General features: G+C 38.0%; 1 protein-coding gene across 2 annotated transcripts in view; it reads left to right on the forward strand.

Moving 5' to 3' along the window:
* Nucleotides 1-20571, forward strand: part of Ndfip1 (Nedd4 family interacting protein 1) — a 92972-nt gene that overhangs the window by 64670 nt on the left and 7731 nt on the right. For both annotated transcript variants that reach the window (XM_042691979.1, XM_042691978.1), the window contains exons 2-6: nt 7530-7617; nt 11040-11170; nt 15350-15437; nt 16863-16987; nt 18934-19000. In XM_042691979.1, coding sequence (XP_042547913.1) covers nt 7530-7617; nt 11040-11170; nt 15350-15437; nt 16863-16987; nt 18934-19000 — 499 coding nt within the window. The remainder of the gene's footprint in view (nt 1-7529; nt 7618-11039; nt 11171-15349; nt 15438-16862; nt 16988-18933; nt 19001-20571) is intronic.

A 20571-nucleotide genomic window follows, 5' to 3' on the forward strand; every position in this document is an offset into this window, starting at 1 on the left:
CATTAAGGGAAAAATGACAAAACAGTCAAGAAAATTAGTCTGATTTTGACATATAACAGTATATGGTAAAAGTCATTGGATTAAATACTGGAGGTTGTGACCCCATGAAGAAGGTGGTTATGGGCTGTGGAAGAAGAAAAGGCAGGAAGGTATGAAAAGCTTAAACAGCCTACTCACATTTGATCCCACTCCTGCAGGTCACATATCTGTATTAATAGACTTTCCATTTTAGGATATATAGGACAGTTCTTTTTCTTCTCTCTCTCTCTCTCTCTTTTTTTTGTTGATTGTGGGGCTTGAAAGTTCTTTTTCATACAGCTTGCACAAATCAACAAACTTAAGTATATTGATAGGCTTGGAGTTTAACAAAACTCTACATTTGATTGGCTTTTTTTTAAAGAGTTAATGCCATTTATAACATTATGTACAATTTACTTTAGTGTTAAGATCTAAGCATACATGTGTATATGTTATGTGCATCTTAAATATATTGATCTTAATGAGTCCGTGTGTGTATACGTGTCTGTGTCTATAAATCTTTCTCTTTTTTGGGGGGGGAGGGTCTGGCCGTGGGGCCTGAACTCTGAGCCTGGGTGTTGTCCCTCAGCTTTTCAGCTCAAGACTAGCGCTCTACCGCTTGAGCCACAGTGCCACTTCCGGCTTTTTTTCTTTTCCTTTATGTGGTGCTGAGGAATAGAACCGAAGGCCTCATGCATGCAGGGCAAGCGCTCTGTCACTGAGCCACCTTCCCAGCTCCTGTGTCTATAAATCTTAATGAAGGCTGGAATGTTTTCTATACCAAGTCAAGAGACCTTTCAGTTCTAGTATGAGTAATCAGGACAGATAACTTTTAATATTGTTCTTGAAATCGAAAAGAATTCTTGAACAGTGCTGGTGTAATTCATGCTCTAGGGAATAATTAGGAGCTTGTTTTTGCTTCCATATTTCTATTTTGTTAGAATTTTAGCATCTCCTGGTAGAAAGCTGTATAGGTGGGGCTGGGAAGGTAGCTCAGTGCTACAGCGCTTGCCTTGCATGCATGAGGCCCTCCCTGGGTTCAATTCCTCAGCACCACATAAGCAGAAAATAAAATAAAAAAAGCCAGAAGTGTTGCTATGGCTCAAGTGGTGGTGCACTAGCCTTGAGCTGAAGAGCTGAGGGACAGCGCCCAGGCCCAGAGTTCAGGCCCCACGACCGGAACCACCACCCCCTTCCCCCCAAAAAAAGAAAGCTGTATAGGTGGTTTTAAAAATAGAATGTACTTACCTCCTTACATTTAAATTATGCATTAAATGTTATGTAAATTACTTTAAATGAATCTAGCTATTATTTCTATTATTTTTTATTCTATAAACAATTATCCAGTCAAATTCAAAGGCAACAAGCTAGGTGCTTAGTCTCAATTTGGACTTCCATTTTGTTTCTCCATATTGCCTAGAGATCTGAACTGAGCATGACTTTTATATTGGATCAAATGGAGAAGAGTTAAGATTCAGTACAGTGTAAAGACATGAATTTATTTTTTATTTTTGTTGGTTGTGGGTCTTGAACTCAGGGCCTAGGCACTGTCCCTTAGCTCTTCAGCTCAAGGCTAACACTCTACCACTTGAGAGCCACAGCACCACTTCTGGCTACTTCTGTTTATGTGGTGCTGAGGAATCGAACCCAGGGCCTCACATATGCAAGGCAAGCACTCTACCACTGAGCCACCTTCCCAGCCCGGATTGGTTTTTCTAAATTGTTCTGATGTTGTTTTTTAAAAAGATACTATATTTTAGGTCAGAGAAACCTGTTCTTATCTCATGGATTGACTGTTCCCCTCATTTCTCCAACTAACCCTCTGAGGGCAAGCTCTTAATCCATTACGTTCTTGGCTGCAGATTTACCAAAGCTGGGTGTCATAAACCACTGGGACCAGGGGACCATTTGTTTGACCAAGTCTTGGTAAAGCCACCAATGGTATAAAGGTCCCAAATGCTGTCAGGTTCTTGACAAATACCTGATGCCTCTCAAATGTTTGTACCATGGCTATGCTATGGGTGGTTGGTCCTTTTGTAGATAAGGACTGATTTCTGACAGTTACTTGGTGTCTTAGAGGAGTGCTCATGGTGTTGACACCTTCTTTTCTCTCATTACTTGGACCCATAGTAAAAAATAGAATTTATGAAAAACATCAAACTGGTGATCACAGTTCACATAGCTAAGGACTTACATCACTTCTGAGACTATTTTATCTTTTGCCAAACCAAAAATCTGTAAATAGAGAGCTTTACAAATGGATGGCCTTTCTAAGGAGATTTACTGCAGTATTAGAGTGATGTCTTCATCTGTCACTACATTGTCTTTAAAAATCATTATTCTAATTACTTGCTTTGGTGAATTTTTATTTTTAATTGTTTTCAATTTTGATATTAAGAGGATTTTCCTTCTGGCATGAGAGGGTCACAAAAGCCAGGCAAGAACTCTTATCATTTGAGCCAATGCCCTCAGGCACGAGCTGGCCTCAAAAGTTGTATTATCCTGCCTCTGCCTTCTGAGTAGCTGGAATTATAGGTATATTCCACTATGCTCATCTTTAGTGTAGCTCCTGAGGTAGAAAAAAAAATGATGTGATTTATAAGGATGTTTACTTTTGACTCCTTTGGTGGGGGCAGGGAAGAATATTGGGGATAACTCTTAGAATAAGATATTAGCCAAACTACCTTTTGATGCTATTTTTCCCTTTAGGAAAGGGCAAAATGAACGAAATCCTTGTTTACCTGATTAGTTTGCAGCTCAGTGTGTTTCTTGGTCATTTCCATCTCTTTCATCTTGCTGTGGTAAGCTCTAGGAATATCTATGGGATGAGAACCCAGTCCTTTGCATTGAGGGGCATTGATATTGGGATTAGCAAGATTATAGTAGTTTAGAGATTAATGTAGCATTTTCGTTGTAAATAAAGTTTATATAATACAAACTTGGAAAACAAAAATAGAAAGCTATTCTTTTAAGATAAAATTCATATGATGTTTACTTTAAAAATGTACATTAATTTTTATTGTTTCTACAAAATGTAGAAATTACCACTGTCTAATTTCAAAACTTTTTTTTTTGTCTGTTGTGGGGCTTGAACTGTGGGCCTGGGCGCTGTCCCTGAGCTCTCTAGCACTCTACCACTTGAGCCACAGTGCCACTTCTGGTTTTCTGGTGGTTAAATGAGAAAAGAGTCTCAGGGACTTTCCTGCCCGGGCTGGCATTGAACTGCAATCCTCAGATCTCAGCCTCCTTAGTAGCTAGGATTACAGATGTTAGCCCGGCTTCAAAACATTTTTTTTTTAATCATCCCCCAAAGAAGTAACTTTTAGCAGACTTCAGCTACTCTCTTTCACACTCTTCCATAGCCCCTTGAAGGAGGTATTTGACTTTTTTTTGCCATTTTTTCCCCCTTTTTTTCTTAGGTCCAAGACCAGAACTCAAACTCTTACCTGCCACTTTTGCTCACTGGCTATCAGTCAGCCAAGTGAGCCATGTCTTTAACCCCTGGCAATTTTTTTTAAATAAATGAAAACATAAAATATTTGGTGTTTTATTAATGACTTCTTTATCTCCTCTTTTCTTGTCATACCAGAGTTTGAATTCAGTTTCATGCTTGCTAGGCAGACCACTGTACCACTTCAGCAATAGACTTTCTGTTTATTTTTGGTTGAAGTTTAAACTCGGGACCACATTTGCTAGGTAGGCACTTTACCAATTGAACCGTGCCCCTTAGGCCTCTTTAACTTAGTATAATGTTTTCAAAGTTCATCTGTTTTGTAGCATGTATTAATTTATTCTTTTCTAATTAAATAATACTTCACTGTATGGATATACCACATGGAGTTTGTAAACTGGGGAATATTTTGGTTTTTATGAATAATGCTGCTGTGAGCATTCATGTACAGATTTTTATGTCAGTATGTTTTTCAGCTTTTCTTGGTAATCTGAAAGTAGAAATGCTTAGACAGTTTGAGAACCTCCAAGTTTTTCTATAGTAGCTGTACTGTTTACATTCCAACCAACAGCCTGTTAGTTTTCTTATCCTCACCATGTATATAGCAGCACTTGTTACTATTTGTCCTTTTTATTTTAGCCATTTAGTAGGTGTGAAGTAATATCTCATGGTTTTCCCTCATGATTTTGAGCCCTGATGATTTAATGGTTTTGAGCATTTTCTACTGTGCATTTATGTATCGTTTTTGGAGAAATGTCCATTCAAGTCTTTTACGCATTTTATTACTAAGTAGTGGTACAGAGAGGTTGCAATTCCCTAAGTTTCTTAGCCCTTTTTTTTTTGTCGGTCATGGGGACTGAATTCGGCCTGGGCACTGTCCCTCAGCTCTTCAGCTCAAGGCTAGCACTCTATCACTTGAGCCATAGCTCCACTTCTGGCTTTTTCTGCTTATGTGGTGCTAAGGAATCGAACTCAGGGCCTCGTGCATGCGAAGCAAGCACTCTACCCCTGAGCCACCTTTCCAGTCCCTCTTAGTCCATTTTTTAAATGTATCAGTCTTTTACTATCAGTTCTCTCTTCATTTTATCAGAACTATGTAAAATAGCAATGCTAATTTATAACAATTGAGTAGGATATTATTCTTGAATGTGAATTGGATTTTTTTTGGGTCAGTTGTGGGGCTTGAACTCTGGGCCTGGGCACTGTCCCTGAGCTCTTCAGCTCAAGGCTAGTGCTCTACCACTTGAGCCACAGCACCACATACAAATCTTCTGGTGGTTTATTAGAGATAAGAGTCTCACGGACTTTCTGGTGGTCTGGCTTTGAACCGTGATCCTCAGATCTCAGCCTCCTTAGTAGCTAGGATTACAGGTGTGAATCACTGGTACCCGGCTTTAATTGGATTAGTTACAGTAAAAAAAAAATTGCAGTCTTCACAAACTTTCTTTCTGTTTGTCAGTGGCAGAGGAATACTCAGTTGTTTCCCTAAAGAAATGTGCTTGTTTACTGCCTGGTAATTATATTGTCTCATCTGGTAGGATTTAGTATATGTAAAAGTAGTGGGCTAGTAATGAGAGATTTAAAAATTGCATTTTAAGGAAAAAGTTTTAAAAGTTGACTTTAGATTTAAAAGCAGTAAATAACATTTAAAGCTAGAATTTAAGTACTGATTCAATTTTTTTTTGCCAGTCGTGGGGGCCTGAACTCTGGGCCTGGGTGCTGTCTCTCAGCTCTTCAATTCAAGGCTAGCGCTAAATCATTTGAGCCACAGCGTCACTTCCGGCTTCCTCTGCTTACGTGGTGCTGAGGAATCAAACCCAGGGCTTCATGCATGCAAGGCAAGCACTCTACCACTGAGCCACCTTCCCAGCCCCTCAATTTTTTTTTTTTTAGGCCCTGAATCTGAAATGATTATTAGATACATAAAGAATGACTTAGAATTTACAAAAGTAGGCTTAATGGAGAAAGCTGCCTTATTCTAGTGTTGTAAAAATAAGGCAGAGCAGAAAGTATATTTCGTGGTCTTGGGATCATTGTTGTATGTGGAGACTCCCTGGTTAAGATAGATGCTTTAAAAAATTTCATTTGGTTTTCCTTTATTTTTTTTCTTTTTCTTTTTGTGGGCAGTCAGAATATACTTAAATGATTTTAAAGTGAATTCTTTTTCCGGTAATGTTACTTTTTCCCTCATCAAACAGCAAACCGGGGTTTCTGAGAAGGTTGGAATTTCTTTTCTCTGTTATCTGTTACTGTGGTAACAGAATTTGATCTGAACTGATCAAATTTGAATTTCCAGGTTGCTAGGAGACAAGCAGCCTGTCTTAAGATACTGGCATAGAATACCTCTTTACCTCTTTATTCTTTGAACGTCTGTATTTCTTAGAATTGCAAAGCTTCCTTTCTGAAACCTGTGTTATATAGAGGCTTTGATCAAACTCTGGAAATATGAAGGAGGTTAAAAATGTCAAGCTAGGTTTAAAAATTCACTTTTGCTTCTTTCTTGCTGCCAACTTTTCATCTCCCCCTCGCCCCTCATCCTGCAACCCCCCCATCTTCCCTTGACTGTTGTGAAGAATCTAAGAATGTCCTTTTTAAGGTGTCCCAGGAACATTTGAATTTCATGTAGCTGTTTATCCCATATGCTTTCATTTACAGAACAAACTGCCTTAGGTTACAATTCAGTTGTTTTAGGAGTAATTTAAGATTAGATTGCTACATTCAGAATATGTGCCCTCGCCTGGTGGGTTGCTGATGAGAGTATGGTACAAGAATTCACTTGAAGTTGAAGGTTTGCAATATTAACCAGAAAACATTTGTGGGCATCTGGTTTTGAATAGCCAAGGGATTTGGAAATTCAGATGGTCAGTTGAAATTTAATGGATTAGGGAGCTCTAGTTTCTATTATGACCCATCAGGCCCTCTGTTGTCCTGTTCATGATAGGATCTTTGCCACCCCATGGTTTCAAGATGGTGTGTATTTTACAAGTTCCTCTGAATAATTATGATAATACTGAGTTTGGGATCAGATCCTTAAATTGGTTACATCAGTAAGTATTCTTTAAAGATTACAGACTCCCATTCACCACCACTTCAACTTTTAAACCAATAGGGTCCAGGGTCCATTGTCACACTGGAAAAATGAAATATGTCTTTGTTTCATGGCAGTGACTTGACTTGACTGCCCATAACATCAATAGCAGGCATACATAACTTTTCAGAATCAGCTGTTTAAATTAAAGGGGCTTGGAACTTGTGCCAGAAGACTCTGCTAGCATTTCCAAGGCCCAAAAAAAGGAAGCAGCATGAAATAATTAAAGATGTGTCACTGAGAAAGTTGCTGGGCTAAGGAAGAGGAAGGTGTATTGACAGGTTCAAACCTTAGGCTTGTAAAAGTTAATGATTTCTGATTTAGTTTTTGTGTGTGCACAGAATTCTGTATATAAGTGTTGATTTACCAATAATTTCACTTTGTCCTAACAGATTATTTATAAATGATAAATATTCCTTACAGAAATGAAAATTAGAATACACATATGAATATAAACATTCCCTTATACCTCCTCCATTGTCTAGAGAACAGTGTTGAATGGTAGATATCTATCATTCTAGATCATCTTTCCGTTTTATGTCTTGTTAAAATGGAAAGTATACAATACATGCTGATTATAAAATTTGCTGTTTCACCTTAGAATATATGTATTTTTTTCATTTTTTTGTTTACTTATTTATGAATTATTTATTTTTTTAAGCCAAATTACATTTTATGTAGTCCAGACTGGCCTTTAATTCTAGATCCACAGCCTCCCAACTGCTTGGGATTACAGCTGTGTGCCACAACATCCAGCTTTCACTACCATTTGTATCTATTTTTTTCTTTTTGTCTGGTTATTTCCATAGAATAACTTCTTGGGAATAGGGTTTTTTTTAACAGAATTTATGCAACTGAAGACTTCCAAAACACACTGCCAAAAAACTTTCTATAAAGGCTGTTCTAGTTTTCACATTTGTATCTTTCTAATTGCCTTTTTTACATGCGTTAATATTGGAAATTTTTGTTTAGTTGCAGAATGAAGAAGAACCTGGAGAACCTGAACAGGCTGCAGGTGATGCTCCTCCACCTTACAGCAGCATCTCTTCAGAGAGTGCAGGTAAGCAGGACAGGTGATCACTGAACTCTTTAGCTAGCACTGATGGGCTTGCACATGTTTATTGGTATTTGCCTTCACATCAGCTTCCATAAATTGTCTTTGATCATATTTTTACCTGTTGCTCTTTTGATTTGGAAAACAGATAAAAGGTAGCTCAGATTGCTTTTGCACCATAGTCCTCAGATCTCAGCCTCTCCTGAGTAGCTAGGACCACCATGGGCACCCGGCTTCTGTGTGATTTTTTTATAGAGCTCAGTTTCATTCCAGCTTACGCAGTGGTAAGGAAATTGAAATTCATGAACTGGATGATGACTTGATCTTTCCTTTTTATAGTTTCTTTTTTTGATGTTTTGCCATTTATGACCCTGGTACCTATAACCAGCAATGTGGTAGGAAAAGTGAATAGAAATTGAACCCAGAGTTTTTAAACATGCTAGGCAAAGTGTTCTACCACAGAGCTAAGCCCTTTTTATTTTTCATTTCGAGACAGAAACTCTCTATAGCCACAACTGTCTTCAAACTTGTCCTCTTGCCTCACTTTCTGAGTAGCTGAAACTATAGGTATATACCACTGTGCCAAGAGATGCTTATAAATTTTTAACTAAAAGATAATCTCCCAACACTTTAATCCTGTTCCTCATAGATTAAACTTCCTTGGCCAGTCTTTTCTTCTTACTTTCTGTCAGATTGTATCTTGGGTTTTCATGAATATGTGTAGAAGGGATGGGGAAGAAGAAAGTAATGTCAGCAGAGTAACTCTTAATCACTAGAGTTTCCTCAAAGTTAACCAGTTTGCGTAGAACTTCTTCCATACCCTCTGAGTGGCTATATGCCACTACTGAACTTAGCCTGCTTCCAGGATAAACAGGGAAGTTGAAGCAATTATTTGTTGCTGTAGATTCCTAACAGCCTCCAGATCCTTTCCAAGACAGCATGTGTCCACTGATAAGAGAGAGAACCTATTGATAGTCTTTGTCTGAGGCTGCCATTATAATTAAGTGGAAGACTGGTCAGTTTTACCTCCATTTGGCCTCTGTTTATCTGAACTCTGCTATTTGTCTCCTTATATTTCTGTCTCCCTGTGCTGGTTATAATTGCTTTATTAGGAGTACCTGAAACTAACTCTGCTAATATAAATGAGATTTTGGAAAAATTCTAGGTCATCTCCTAGAATCTAAAACAAAAAGTTTTCTAGCAAGTAAGGCCCTGGGGTTGATCTCTAGCACAGGAAACAAAACACTTGAACACTAAGACTTGGAAAATAAATCACAGTTTACTTTCTCTTTGTCCAGACCATAAATACTGGCCTTCCATTGAATATACTAAGTGAAAACTACAACTCATTAGTAAGAATTTGGATTTTCTATCAGACATGTTGGCTTATACCTGCCATGAGTGATTGTGTGTCAAGGTCAGCCTGGGCTAAAAGTTTCAAGCATGGTAGTATGTACCTGTCATTCCAGCTATGTGGGCAGTGTAAATAGGAGGATGGCTTGTGATCTTATTTGAAAAATAAGACCTTATTTGAAAAGTAACAAAAATTAAATTGGCTAAGGGGATAACTTAAGTGCCCTGAGTTCAAATCCCAGTACTTAAAAAAATGATTTCCTAATTTATTAATGATAAAGAGGTTTTTTGTTTTTTGTTTTTGCCAGTCATGGTACCTGAACTCTGGGCCTGGGTACTGTCCCTCAGCTCTTCAGCTCAAGGCTAGTGCTCTACCAATTGAGCCACAGTGTCACTTCCAACTTTTTCTGCTTATGTGGTACTGAGGAATCAAACCCAGGGCCTCATACATGCAAGGCAAGCGCTCTACCAATGAGCCACCTTGCCAGCCCCGATAAAGAGGTTATTTTTTTTTTTAAATCTTTGCTAGCTAGATCCATTAGCATGTAATACAATATTTTCCCTGAATAGTATCTTGAGTTCCCATCATCTATAGTTGTAAAACTTTCAACCATGGCAACAGAATTTTGTTTTCAAATACTTCTCTGCCTTATTCACTTACTCTGCCTTATTCGTTTACATCTTATCCTCTTTTTTTTTCTTTATGACTTAGGGATTACAACTAGCAGTAGTCTGTGGTAGATATCTCATTCAAAGATTTACAAAGATGCCTTTATTCATTGAGATGTGTAGTGCTAGCTCAGTTTTCATATCCACCATTCCACTGTCTCCAGAAGGTTTGTCCTGTTTCTGCCAACATGCTGCCCCTTCACTTTTTCTTGGCTTTCTCTGCTGTGGCCTGAGTAAAAGCAAACTGTTGCTAGAATACAGGTCTAAGGATTGTCTCTTGGATATAGTCATTGGGATTTGTAGTATTTCATCTTAATATTCAAAGGCCTTGGAACTAGAAAGAAAAAGAAGTTTACTTCCTATTTTCTATTGAGCCATTAGAATTCTAAATAAGTGATTTCAGCGGGGTACCGGTGGCTCATGCCTGTAATCCTAGCTACTCAGGAGTCTGAGATCTGAGGATCTCGGTTCAAAGCCAGCCTGGGCAGGAAAGACCCTGAGAATCCTATCTCCAATAAACCACTCGAAAACCGGAAGTGGTGCTGTAGCTCAAGTGGTAGAGCGCTCACCTTGAACTGAAGAGCTGAGGGACAGAGCCCAGGCCCAGAGTTCAAGCCCTATGACTGACAAAAAAAAAAAGTGATTTCAGGAAAATGAGTTTTTATGGATCAGAAATTATTGCCAGTGTTAATGGCTCATAGCTGTAATCCCAGCAACTTAGAAAGAACAGTTTGAGAACAGTAGAAACAAAAAGTTAAGTGAGATCTTTTATTATAATACAGATCAATGGGAGTGGAAATACTGTGATTAAAGAGTAACTGAAAGATTAGAGATAAATAATTGTTCTGTAACTAAATCAGTTACCTTTAGTACATCAGAGGAAAAAATACATGGTAATAAAATGTAAGTTAAAATGTCAAAACAAATCTGTAAGAAATTAATTTTAAGGCTTTTTCCCTTCTTAAAGTTGATTTTCACGTTTATTAATAGAAGAAAACTACAGTTCAGATTTACATGAAAAACATATGAAGTAGTTTTTTTTTTTAAATTGTTTGAGATGAAATCTTACTGTGCTGCTAGATTTGAGCTCATCCTCTAGCCTCAACTTCCCAAGTATCTGGAATTACAGCTAAGAGCCACCATGCCCATATTCCAATATTAAAATTAAATGTATTTTGAGAACTCACTGGATTTTTTAAAGTATTAGTGTTTCAAAAGAGAAACAAGGATACAAAGGCTGGATTTTAAATATCAAGTGAATAAGTTTGAAACAAATAAGTAAATTTTCTAAATCTAACAGTTTAACTGTCTTTTCTTCAGTTATTCTATGTGTAATTTTAGGGATGTGTCTGGGTTTGTCACATTCAGCTACTCACCAAGTAATTGTGACTTCTGTTTTTTTGCAGTATATTTTGATTATAAAGATGAGTCTGGGTTTCCAAAGCCCCCATCTTATAATGTAGCTACTACGCTGCCCAGTTATGATGAAGCCGAAAGAACCAAGGCTGAAGCCACAATACCCTTGGTTCCTGGAAGGGTAAGTATAATTTGCCATCTATAGACAGGTGGCTCTGAGGGAATTTACTTACTTTCATTTTCCAGTTTGAGTTATTACCTACGTCTGTATTGATTAGTAAAAGTATAGCTCATTTTAAACAAATACATTTTCTTTTGTGAAATAAACATCCTTCCTCCCCCGAAAATGAAGAGAGAAAGAGTTATAAAGTGAACAGAAAATCCCTAGAGGAGCCTGCTTGTTTTCCCTATACTTTTGCAACTACTACCACCACTTTTTTTTTGTATGTGTGCCAGTTCTAGGGTTTGAATTCAGGGTTTGGGTGCTATCCTTAAGCTTTTTGTCCAAGGCTACTACTTGCCACAGTGTACTTCCAGATTTTTGGTACTTTATTAAAGATAAGAGCCTCACTAAGTTTCCTTACCCAGACTGGCTTCAAACTGTGATCCTCAGCCTCCAGAATAGCTAGGGTTATAGGCATGAGCCTCTGGTACCTGGTTATAGCCACTTTCTTAAGTCTTGGGATGGTTGAAACATCTTGGAGCAGTAGCTGATTTAGGAAACACAGTGACCTTGTCTTCATTCTGTACACATCATATCTTGGTGTTATATGTGACTTCCTAGAATGAAACTTACACAAGAGACCTCAATAGTGATCTAGATGAGCCCTTCTAGCATAGTAAGTTCAGATCCTATCCAGCTTTCTGTTGATTTGTTGGGCTGGGAATGTGTAAGTAAACCACAAATTTTAGAGAACTCTTGGCTTTTGATGTTAGTAATAGATTTGATTTAAAAAATATTCACCCAGGTTAAGATTGATGTAAGTAGCACCTTGGAAGATCTTGAGAAGAGAATACATGCAGGGTGCAGTCGGTACGAATGTAGAGCAGTTAAAGCTTTTTGTTGTAGTCCTGGCAGGAAATGAAGTGAGTGATAAAAATGAGACTAGGCTAGGTACCAATGGCTCATGCCTATAATCTTAGCTATTTAGGAGGCTGAGATCTGCAGATCATGATTAGAAGCCCAGGCAGAAAGTCCATGAGACTCTTATTTCCAGTTAACCAGCAAAAAAGCCAGAACTGGAGGCTGTGGTTCAAGTGGTAGAGTACTAAACTTGAACGAAAAAGCTAAGAATAAGAGACAGTACCAGGCCCTGAGTTCAAGCCCCAGGACTGGCACCAAAAAAAAAAAAAAACACCCACGAAACAAATCAACAAGAGACCATGCAGTTCATGGCATAGGCCCTAGAGATTCCTCAAATTTTATCATAGTAAACTGTTTGTAGACTGCACTAACTACAGGAATAAAATGCCTAACATCCCTGCCTGGTAGAAATAGTTTATCTGCCCAATCTAGGCCGACCCCATGGGTGTCAATATCAAGGACAAACTAAGAATCTTCATGGAGCTTGTTGTCTAAGGTTAAGGGAGTCATATTGAGAGCCTTTAAGACATTTAGCACTGTGCTTAATTGTTAGCTATATTTTGTACGTTTCCAATCCGCACAGTATTACCTCCATTTTACGGTGTAAATATTTATAGATCCAATAAGATGAAGCAATTTGTCAAATGTCACTTGGCTAATAAGTAGCAGAACTAAGGGTCAACCCTGATAATCTAGACTCCAAAGTCCATCCTTATATGTTTATTTCACTGTGCTTTGCAGACTTGTTAGATATGTGGCAAATGAGCTAGTAGGAGATTTGATTAGGCTAAACACAGAACTCTTCAGAATTCTTTTATTTGACTAATGTACATATTTAGGAGCTTCTTAGGATTCTATTATTCAGCATACTCATATAGTACATTTGCATATAAAGCATAAATCGTTATACAGAATTTAGCATACAGCCAGAGCGAAAGGGCCATCAGTGCTTTTTATCTCTGTTACACAAGAGCAGTGACATCAAGAACTGTAAGTTTCTTTTGTGGATATTAGAAAGGCAACTTTGCAAAAATTTTAAACATTAATAAAACATAAATGTCCTTTGATGGGGCCATTCCAATCCTAGTAATTCATCTTAATGAGAGAAATACACAATTTTACACAAAGATATTGATTATAGCAACATATAGAAGCATCATAAAGCTTCTAATAATGATAGGGGATTAGTAAAAAATAGAGTATGCTTCAACTATACAAAATACAATAAGCAGCCATTAAAAATGTTTGAGTAATATGGCTGTATGGTGATGTTTATATCGAGTGGAAAATCCAAGTTGCAAAATCAGATATGCAGCCTGATACCAGTTGTTATACAGACCCAGCTATTCAGCCACATGAAGTTGCTAACTTAAGTGGATAGATCACAAGCTTTTATGTTTTTTACATGGTGGGAAATGGGACTTGTATTGGGCCTGGAGGTCTTGATATTATTGTTTTTCTTTATTATTGTTGTTTGTTCTTGGTGGTACTGGGGTTGAGCTCAGAGATTCTGTTTCTTAAGCCATGCCTCTAGCCTAGACTTGGAGTTTTGTTGGATAAGAACATTGCAGAAGACAAAAGCCTTAGCAGATAGAAATTCAAGTACAAGTCAATTCAGTTCTATGAATGTAGTCATTGGTTTTATTTGAGTGCAAGGAGTTTGTTAAAGGAGATATGATCAAAACGGTTATTTGTAGAATCCCTGAAATGCTAGGTGGAGACAATGAAATTTAGTATATAGGATATGGTTTGTGTAGTCCTTTGCTGGTTTTGAGCAGCAAGCTCTGGTTATAGTGTGTGTGCTTGTAATTCTAGCTCTTGGAGATGGAGATAGTATCAAGGTTTGAGGTCAGCCCAGACATAAAGTTAGCAAAATCTTATCTCATAAGCATGTTGGTCTTAGTAGTACTCATTGTAAGACCAGGTACTCAGAGGTAGAGGTAGAAAGATCACAGTCTGAGGCCACCCTGGGCAAAGTAGGAGACCCTATATGAACAAGAAACTACAAGCAAAACAAGACTGCAGGTGTAGCTGAAGTGGCAGAGTGCTTGCCATTCCCTGAGTTCAGTCACCAGTACCACCAAAAAGAAATAGAGGTTTGACCAGGAATATGAAGGGACTAATGGCATTAACCTAGCAAAACTTACAGGAGTAATTGTGATAGATACCAAGGATGGGAAGAATAGCTCAAAGGCATTTTTAAGTATTACTAGAAGTTACTTGCATACATTTTTTTGCAATATATCTTTGGAGTAGTTATGTTAAAAGCAGAATATTTTTCTGATTTGTTGAAACCTTCAACTAATATTGAATCAGAATACTAGACATTTAATATTTAAAGAAATAACTATAAAACAAATGCATTCTTATAAAAATTTGAAATAGTGGAGGGGGTGTTTAAAGTTAGAAAAGGGAGCTGTCAGTCCCACTTACCCTTTGTGTAGTTCCCACTCTTTAAGGGAAGCCCTGGAAACAGTTTGGTATGAATTTTCTCAGCACTTTTTCTGTGTAGAACAAGTTTTGGTTGCGCCCAATTTTGTTTTCCTTTCAGAAATCTTCTTCACTTCTCACATTATATTTAGTTACTGTTAAATATGTGAATACGCATATTGAAAAGCATGTTCACAAATGTTGTGTCATATTCCTTCTATTTTTATATCTTCAGTGTTTGGTTTTCAAGTTAGAATGGGAGGTGGGTGTATTTCAGACTGTTACCAATACAAACAAATGCTTCCAGATCTGAGCAGTGTAGATTATTGATATGTAGTCATGTTGTCCTTTCTGTATGTGTGAGCCAGTTGACTCTGTCTCAATAGGTAGGCCCTGGATTACATTCTAGAGTTTCAGCTGTATTTTCTATGCTATTTTTTTTCATTAATATCATAGTTCAATGATAGAGCTTATGCTTAATTAGTATGTGCAAGATGCTGGATTTAATCCCGGCACCAAAAATAAGTAAGTAGGTAGGTAGGTAGGCAGGCAAGCAGCAGGCAGGCAGGCAGGCAGCAGACAGACAGACAGACAGACAGACATGAATATGGGTTATCAAATAAAAATTTCATTTAGAAGACTATGGAAAAAATTATTTATGATCTTATATCTTTTATTTACAATGCAGAATGAAATTTTTAAACATATTTTTTGAACCTTTGATGCTCAGAGTTTTAAATTGAGCCATAGCAATAAATTTTCTTCTATTTGTTCCTTATTTTATTTCTCTTTGTATCAGTTCTTTGCCCAAAAGTCATTAAGAATTAACTTACTGTTTTCTTTTAGGATGAAGATTTTGTGGGTCGGGATGATTTTGATGATGCCGACCAGCTGAGGATAGGAAATGATGGGATTTTCATGTTAACTTTTTTCAGTAAGTATATATATACACAGAGCAGAGTTGCTCCGTACCAATCTTGCTCCGTACCAATGTGAGTGCTTTGGATTAGTATATGGAAAGTACAATTAAAATAATCGTAAGAATGCTGCATTTGTACATGAGCTAAACCTCATCTTCCAGATCTCCAGAAGTCCTTGGCATGATTCCTCCTCATACTCAAGTACACAGGGTTGAATTGCCCTTGTCTGATAAATTTTGTTCTGCAAGTTTCTGTTTTCTGACAGCTCAGAGTCAGCCAGGTTTTTCCTCTCTGATGTTTGACCCTATTATCTTTTATGTACCTCACTTAGAGGTAAGCAGCTAGCCAGGTGGCCCACACCTGTTATCCTAGCTGAGAGCTGAGGATCGCAGTTTGAAACCAGTCCTGGAAAGAAAGGCTGTAAGACTCTTATTGCCAATGAACCATCAGAAAATCAGAAGTGGTGCTGTGGCTCAAAGTGGTAGAGTGCTAGCCTTGAGCTAAATAAAAAAACTCAGTGATAGCGCCCAGGCCCTGAGTCCAAGTGCCATGACTGACCCTCCCAAAAAAAGTGGCCAGCTATGTGCTGTATTGAAACATCAAGGAAAGGGGCCAAGTATGGGACTCATACCTGTAATCCCAGCTACTTGGGAGGTAGAGACAGGAAGATTAAGGTCCAGCCAGCTTAGAGAAGACCCTGTCTGAAAAACAGACTGAAGCAAAAAGGATTAGGGATATGGTTCAAGTGCTCCTAACTTCAAACCCTAGAATCACCAAATAAATAACCACCAATGACTAAAATCTATAAAGAAAATATGGTACTTATAGAGATGATGTTATGTAAATTGTCAGTTCACAGAGCACAGGAGGATAAGTAACTTGAATCAATATTTTTAGAATGTCTGGTCTTTTTTAAGTTCAGTGTCCCAAGTCATTTATTATTATTATCATTATTATAATTATGATTATTATTTTATCAGTTGTAGGGCTTGTACTCAGGACCTGGATGCTGTCCCTGAGCTTCTTTGTGCTCAAGGCTGGCGCTCTACCACTTGCACCACAGTGCCACTCCTGGTTTTTGTGTTGTTAATTGGAGACGAGTCTCACGGGGCTTTTTCTGCTCTGACTGACTAGGATTACAGGCATAAAACACCTGGCTCCCAAGTCATTATCTACTGAAATATGTAACACCAAATAGTACAAGTCATATGTATACAGTTTGTTGAGCAATGAGGCACTTTCAACAATAAATAGAAGTGCATGTAATAATGAAAAACTTGATTTTAACAGAGGATATTTTTGCTTTTAGGGAGGAGGGCTCTTGGGAGAGGAACAGGGAGGGTTGTAAAGGGCTGGCTATCTTTTATCCTGGTGAAAGGGTTTTAAGCAGAGGCATTGTTCTTTGACTAGGGACCTCATTTTCCCATCTGCTTTTCTAGTGGCATTCCTCTTCAACTGGATTGGCTTTTTCCTGTCTTTTTGCCTGACCACCTCAGCTGCAGGAAGGTATGGGGCCATCTCAGGATTTGGTCTCTCTCTAATTAAGTGGATCCTGATTGTCAGGGTAAGTGGTATGATGGAAAAAGTAAATTGTGAAAAGACAGTGATAAATTTATATTGAATATTTGACTTTTTATTGGCATTGAGTTATCCTAACATTTAAAATAATACTTTGTTTTTGTTCTGGTTTCATGATGAAATTGAACCCAAATGATTTTCAAATGATTCCTGACCACAAGGTTTGTAGTCAAAGCTAGTGAGTATTGGTCTACAGTGATCCTTCACCTGTCTAGGTAGCTATGTTCCAGAGACCCCCACGAACGGTGAAAATACAGGAAGTAGTAGCATTATACATTCATCCCTCACTGTATCTCAGTTCACTTATTGCTACTTTGTGGATTTTCAGCTATCGTAGGGATCTCTGGACCATAACTTCTGTGGTAGGTGAGGATCACTATGTGGTTTTTTGGCTTTGAACCATGATCCTCAGATCTCAGCCTCCTGAATAGCTAGGATTATAAGCATAAGCCACTGGCACCTGGCAGGAAACACTTTTGAATGTAACAATAACGTAAGTTCCTAATGGCTTAGAAAATCAGAGAAACAGTGGAGGGAAAGTCTGTATCTCTCATGAGAACAAGTGCTGACACAGAGGTTAACTAAATTTTCAGCATCATCAGAGACAGCTGACTTTTCAGTAATTTGCTCTTAATTCCGGTTCCCTTGGGGTTAAAAGATGGTGTTTTCAAGTATCACACTGAAACACAACAGCACTCCATAGAAAAGTGAAAACTACAGAAGCTTCTTGATTTATACAATGGGGTCAGGGCTTAATAAATGTATTGTAAGCTGAAATATTGCGTTGGTCCATTTTACCCACTTAGCATCATAGCTAGTACCAAGTTCACTGAGCATACAAGTTGTTTCCTCTGCATTTGTATCACTGACTACATGCTGTGGCTCACTATCACCCAGCATCCTGAGAGAACATCATACCACATGCCACTATCTTGAGAAAAGGTCAAAATTCCAGGAATAGTTCCTGAAAAATGCGTATTGCTTTTATACCATTGTAAAGTTAAAATTCTGCCCAGTGCCATCTGTATTCCCCTTCCTTTTTTCTATTTTTCTTTTCTTTTCTTTTTTTTTTTTTTTGGGGGGGGGGGTGTTGGTCGTGGGGCTTGAACTCTGGGCCTGAGCGCTGTCCCTCAGCTCTCAAGGCTAGTGCTCTACTACTTGAGCTACAGCGCCACTTCCTGTTTTCTGGTGGTTTATTGGAGATAAGATTCTCACGGACTTTCCTGCCTGGGCTGGCTTTGAACCGTGATCCTTAGATCTCAGCCTCCTGAGTAACTAGGATTACAGGCTTGAGCCACTGGCGCCCAGCCTCTTCCTTTTTTTCTTTAAGAGCAAAGAAGTGTTTCTAGAAACCTTAATTCAAATTGGTAGAATGACACCTTGTACGCATTCCTAACCCAGTTACTGGCATGGGATTACAGTGAGGCATGGGATTACAATGATGTACATGATAAAGTTTCCAGGTCAGGCCATGAACAAATGGGGCCTTATTAGAAAGGAGTCAGTGGTATCAGCCAAATAGTTGTCTTATTCAGTTGCACTGAATAAGCAAAGTAAAACTATTACTTGCACATATTTTTAGAAGAGCAAATACTATGTGGTCAAAATAAAAAAGGGGCCTAGGGATGTAGCTCGTGGTAAATTGTCTGCCCAGCATGCTCAAGGCCTTGGGTTTGATCCCTAGGACTGCAGAAGGAAAAAAAGAAAACTACTTGTATATTTTCAGAACCAAGAATTCATAACTATTCATAATTAAAAATTGTCTTTCTATGAAAAGAAATAGATTTATATTTGTCATAACTTTCACAATACTTGTATATTTAAGACCTTTGTAAGACACAAATACAGTAATGGTATAACAACATGAGTCCTTAAAGTTAATATGTGAATTTATGTTTGTTAAGCTGCTAAAAGTATTTGCCTTGTTTTCAGTTTTCGACCTATTTCCCTGGATACTTTGATGGTCAGTACTGGCTCTGGTGGGTGTTCTTGGTTTTAGGTAAGTGCTTTTAACATAAGAAAAGGAGAGAAGTGGTTTTATTAAATTTGATACAACTAAAATTACAGTATATTTGTATGTTACTTAATATAGTTATCAATTAAAAGTATAATTTTTGGAGCTAGGGATATGGCTCAAGAGGTAGAATACCTACCTAGTAAGTACAAAGCCCTGGGTTCAAACCCCAGTATAATTTTTAAAATGTTTTTTTTCCTGAAGAGTAAGGTATTGTCACTATTAGAGTAACAACCCACTTACACATATATATCTCCATTGTGATCAATGGGGCATACTGGTAAAATGACCAGTCTGTTGATGTTTTTCCTTTTGTGAGTTATTGCCACCCTAAAGGTTTCACAAACTCAGCCTTAGATTGCTTGACATATTACGAACAATTGAAGTAGCTCCTGAGTATATAACTCATCATGTCTGGTTAGATCTGTCAGCGGGTAACAGAAAACGTAAAAATTTTGTTAGATTTAACTTCAAGTTATGTCTAAACCAGTTTAGTTTTGGGATTCTTTGAAAGAATAAGAATTATATTTTGTGCACGGCTTGTTTTTTCAGCTTGGAGATCAAACTCAGAAGCTAGTACACAACTAGGCAAGCACTCCACCTCTCAGTCCAGCCCAGAAGTGTTTTAAAGCAGGAGAGGCTTTACAAAACTCTCTCTCTCTCTCTCTTTTTCTCTGTCTCTGTCTCTGTGTCTGTCTGTTTCTCCTCAGTCCAGCCCAGAGAGTAAGAAGTGTTTTATAGCGGGAGAGGCTTTACAAAACAAAACACTCTCTCTCTCTCTCTCTCTCTCTCTCTCTCTCTCTTTTTCTCTGTCTCTGTCTCTGTGTCTGTCTGTCTCTCCTCTCTTTTTCTCTACTTTTCAAGTTTTCAGATTTTTTTATCTTAAATTTTACTCTCTGTACAATGGAATAAAATTTTTAATGGGGCCTCTTCACTATTTATAAAGAAAAGATATATGAAATAAGAGGTCAGTATCATTGCCATAATTCTACAAAGTAATAGCAAGGCTACCGTATAGCTCTTATATGATTGCCTCACTGTGCGTCTGTGACATTGCTCTGAACTTTTTGGTTGCTTCCTTTATTAAGGTGGTGATACTGCTGCTAAGGCGTCTGGCTGGCCCAGCCAATACCTATGCCCAGCAGGGGCTCATTACAGTCAGGACCTGCCTTGCTCAGCTGACAGAGCTATGTGTTTCTGATCCTAGATTTGACTTAGAAGTATAAGTCATTCGTCACATCATTTCTACCCTCCTCCCCCAACAGCATCATCCATTCTACTGTTGGTTGAAATGTCATTTGAGAAAGAGAAAGTAATTATATTCCTTGCTTTGATTATTCAGAAGTATAGTAATAAAAAGTACTGATGAGTTATTTAGGGAGGATAAATCCTTGGCTTGTTTATTTTTTATGATATAATCTAAGAGAAAGTCGGGTTCACGGTTATCGCTGAGGCAGAACACTTTTCTAGCATGCTTAAGGTACTAGGTTAGATTCTCAGCACCTCCAGGAAAAAGTAAAACGTAGAGGGGCTGGGAATGTGGTATAGTGCTTGCC

Source organism: Dipodomys spectabilis, unplaced genomic scaffold, assembly GCF_019054845.1.
Source record: "Dipodomys spectabilis isolate Male_0828 unplaced genomic scaffold, ASM1905484v1 ptg000147l, whole genome shotgun sequence".
Taxonomy (NCBI): Eukaryota; Metazoa; Chordata; class Mammalia; order Rodentia; family Heteromyidae; genus Dipodomys; species Dipodomys spectabilis.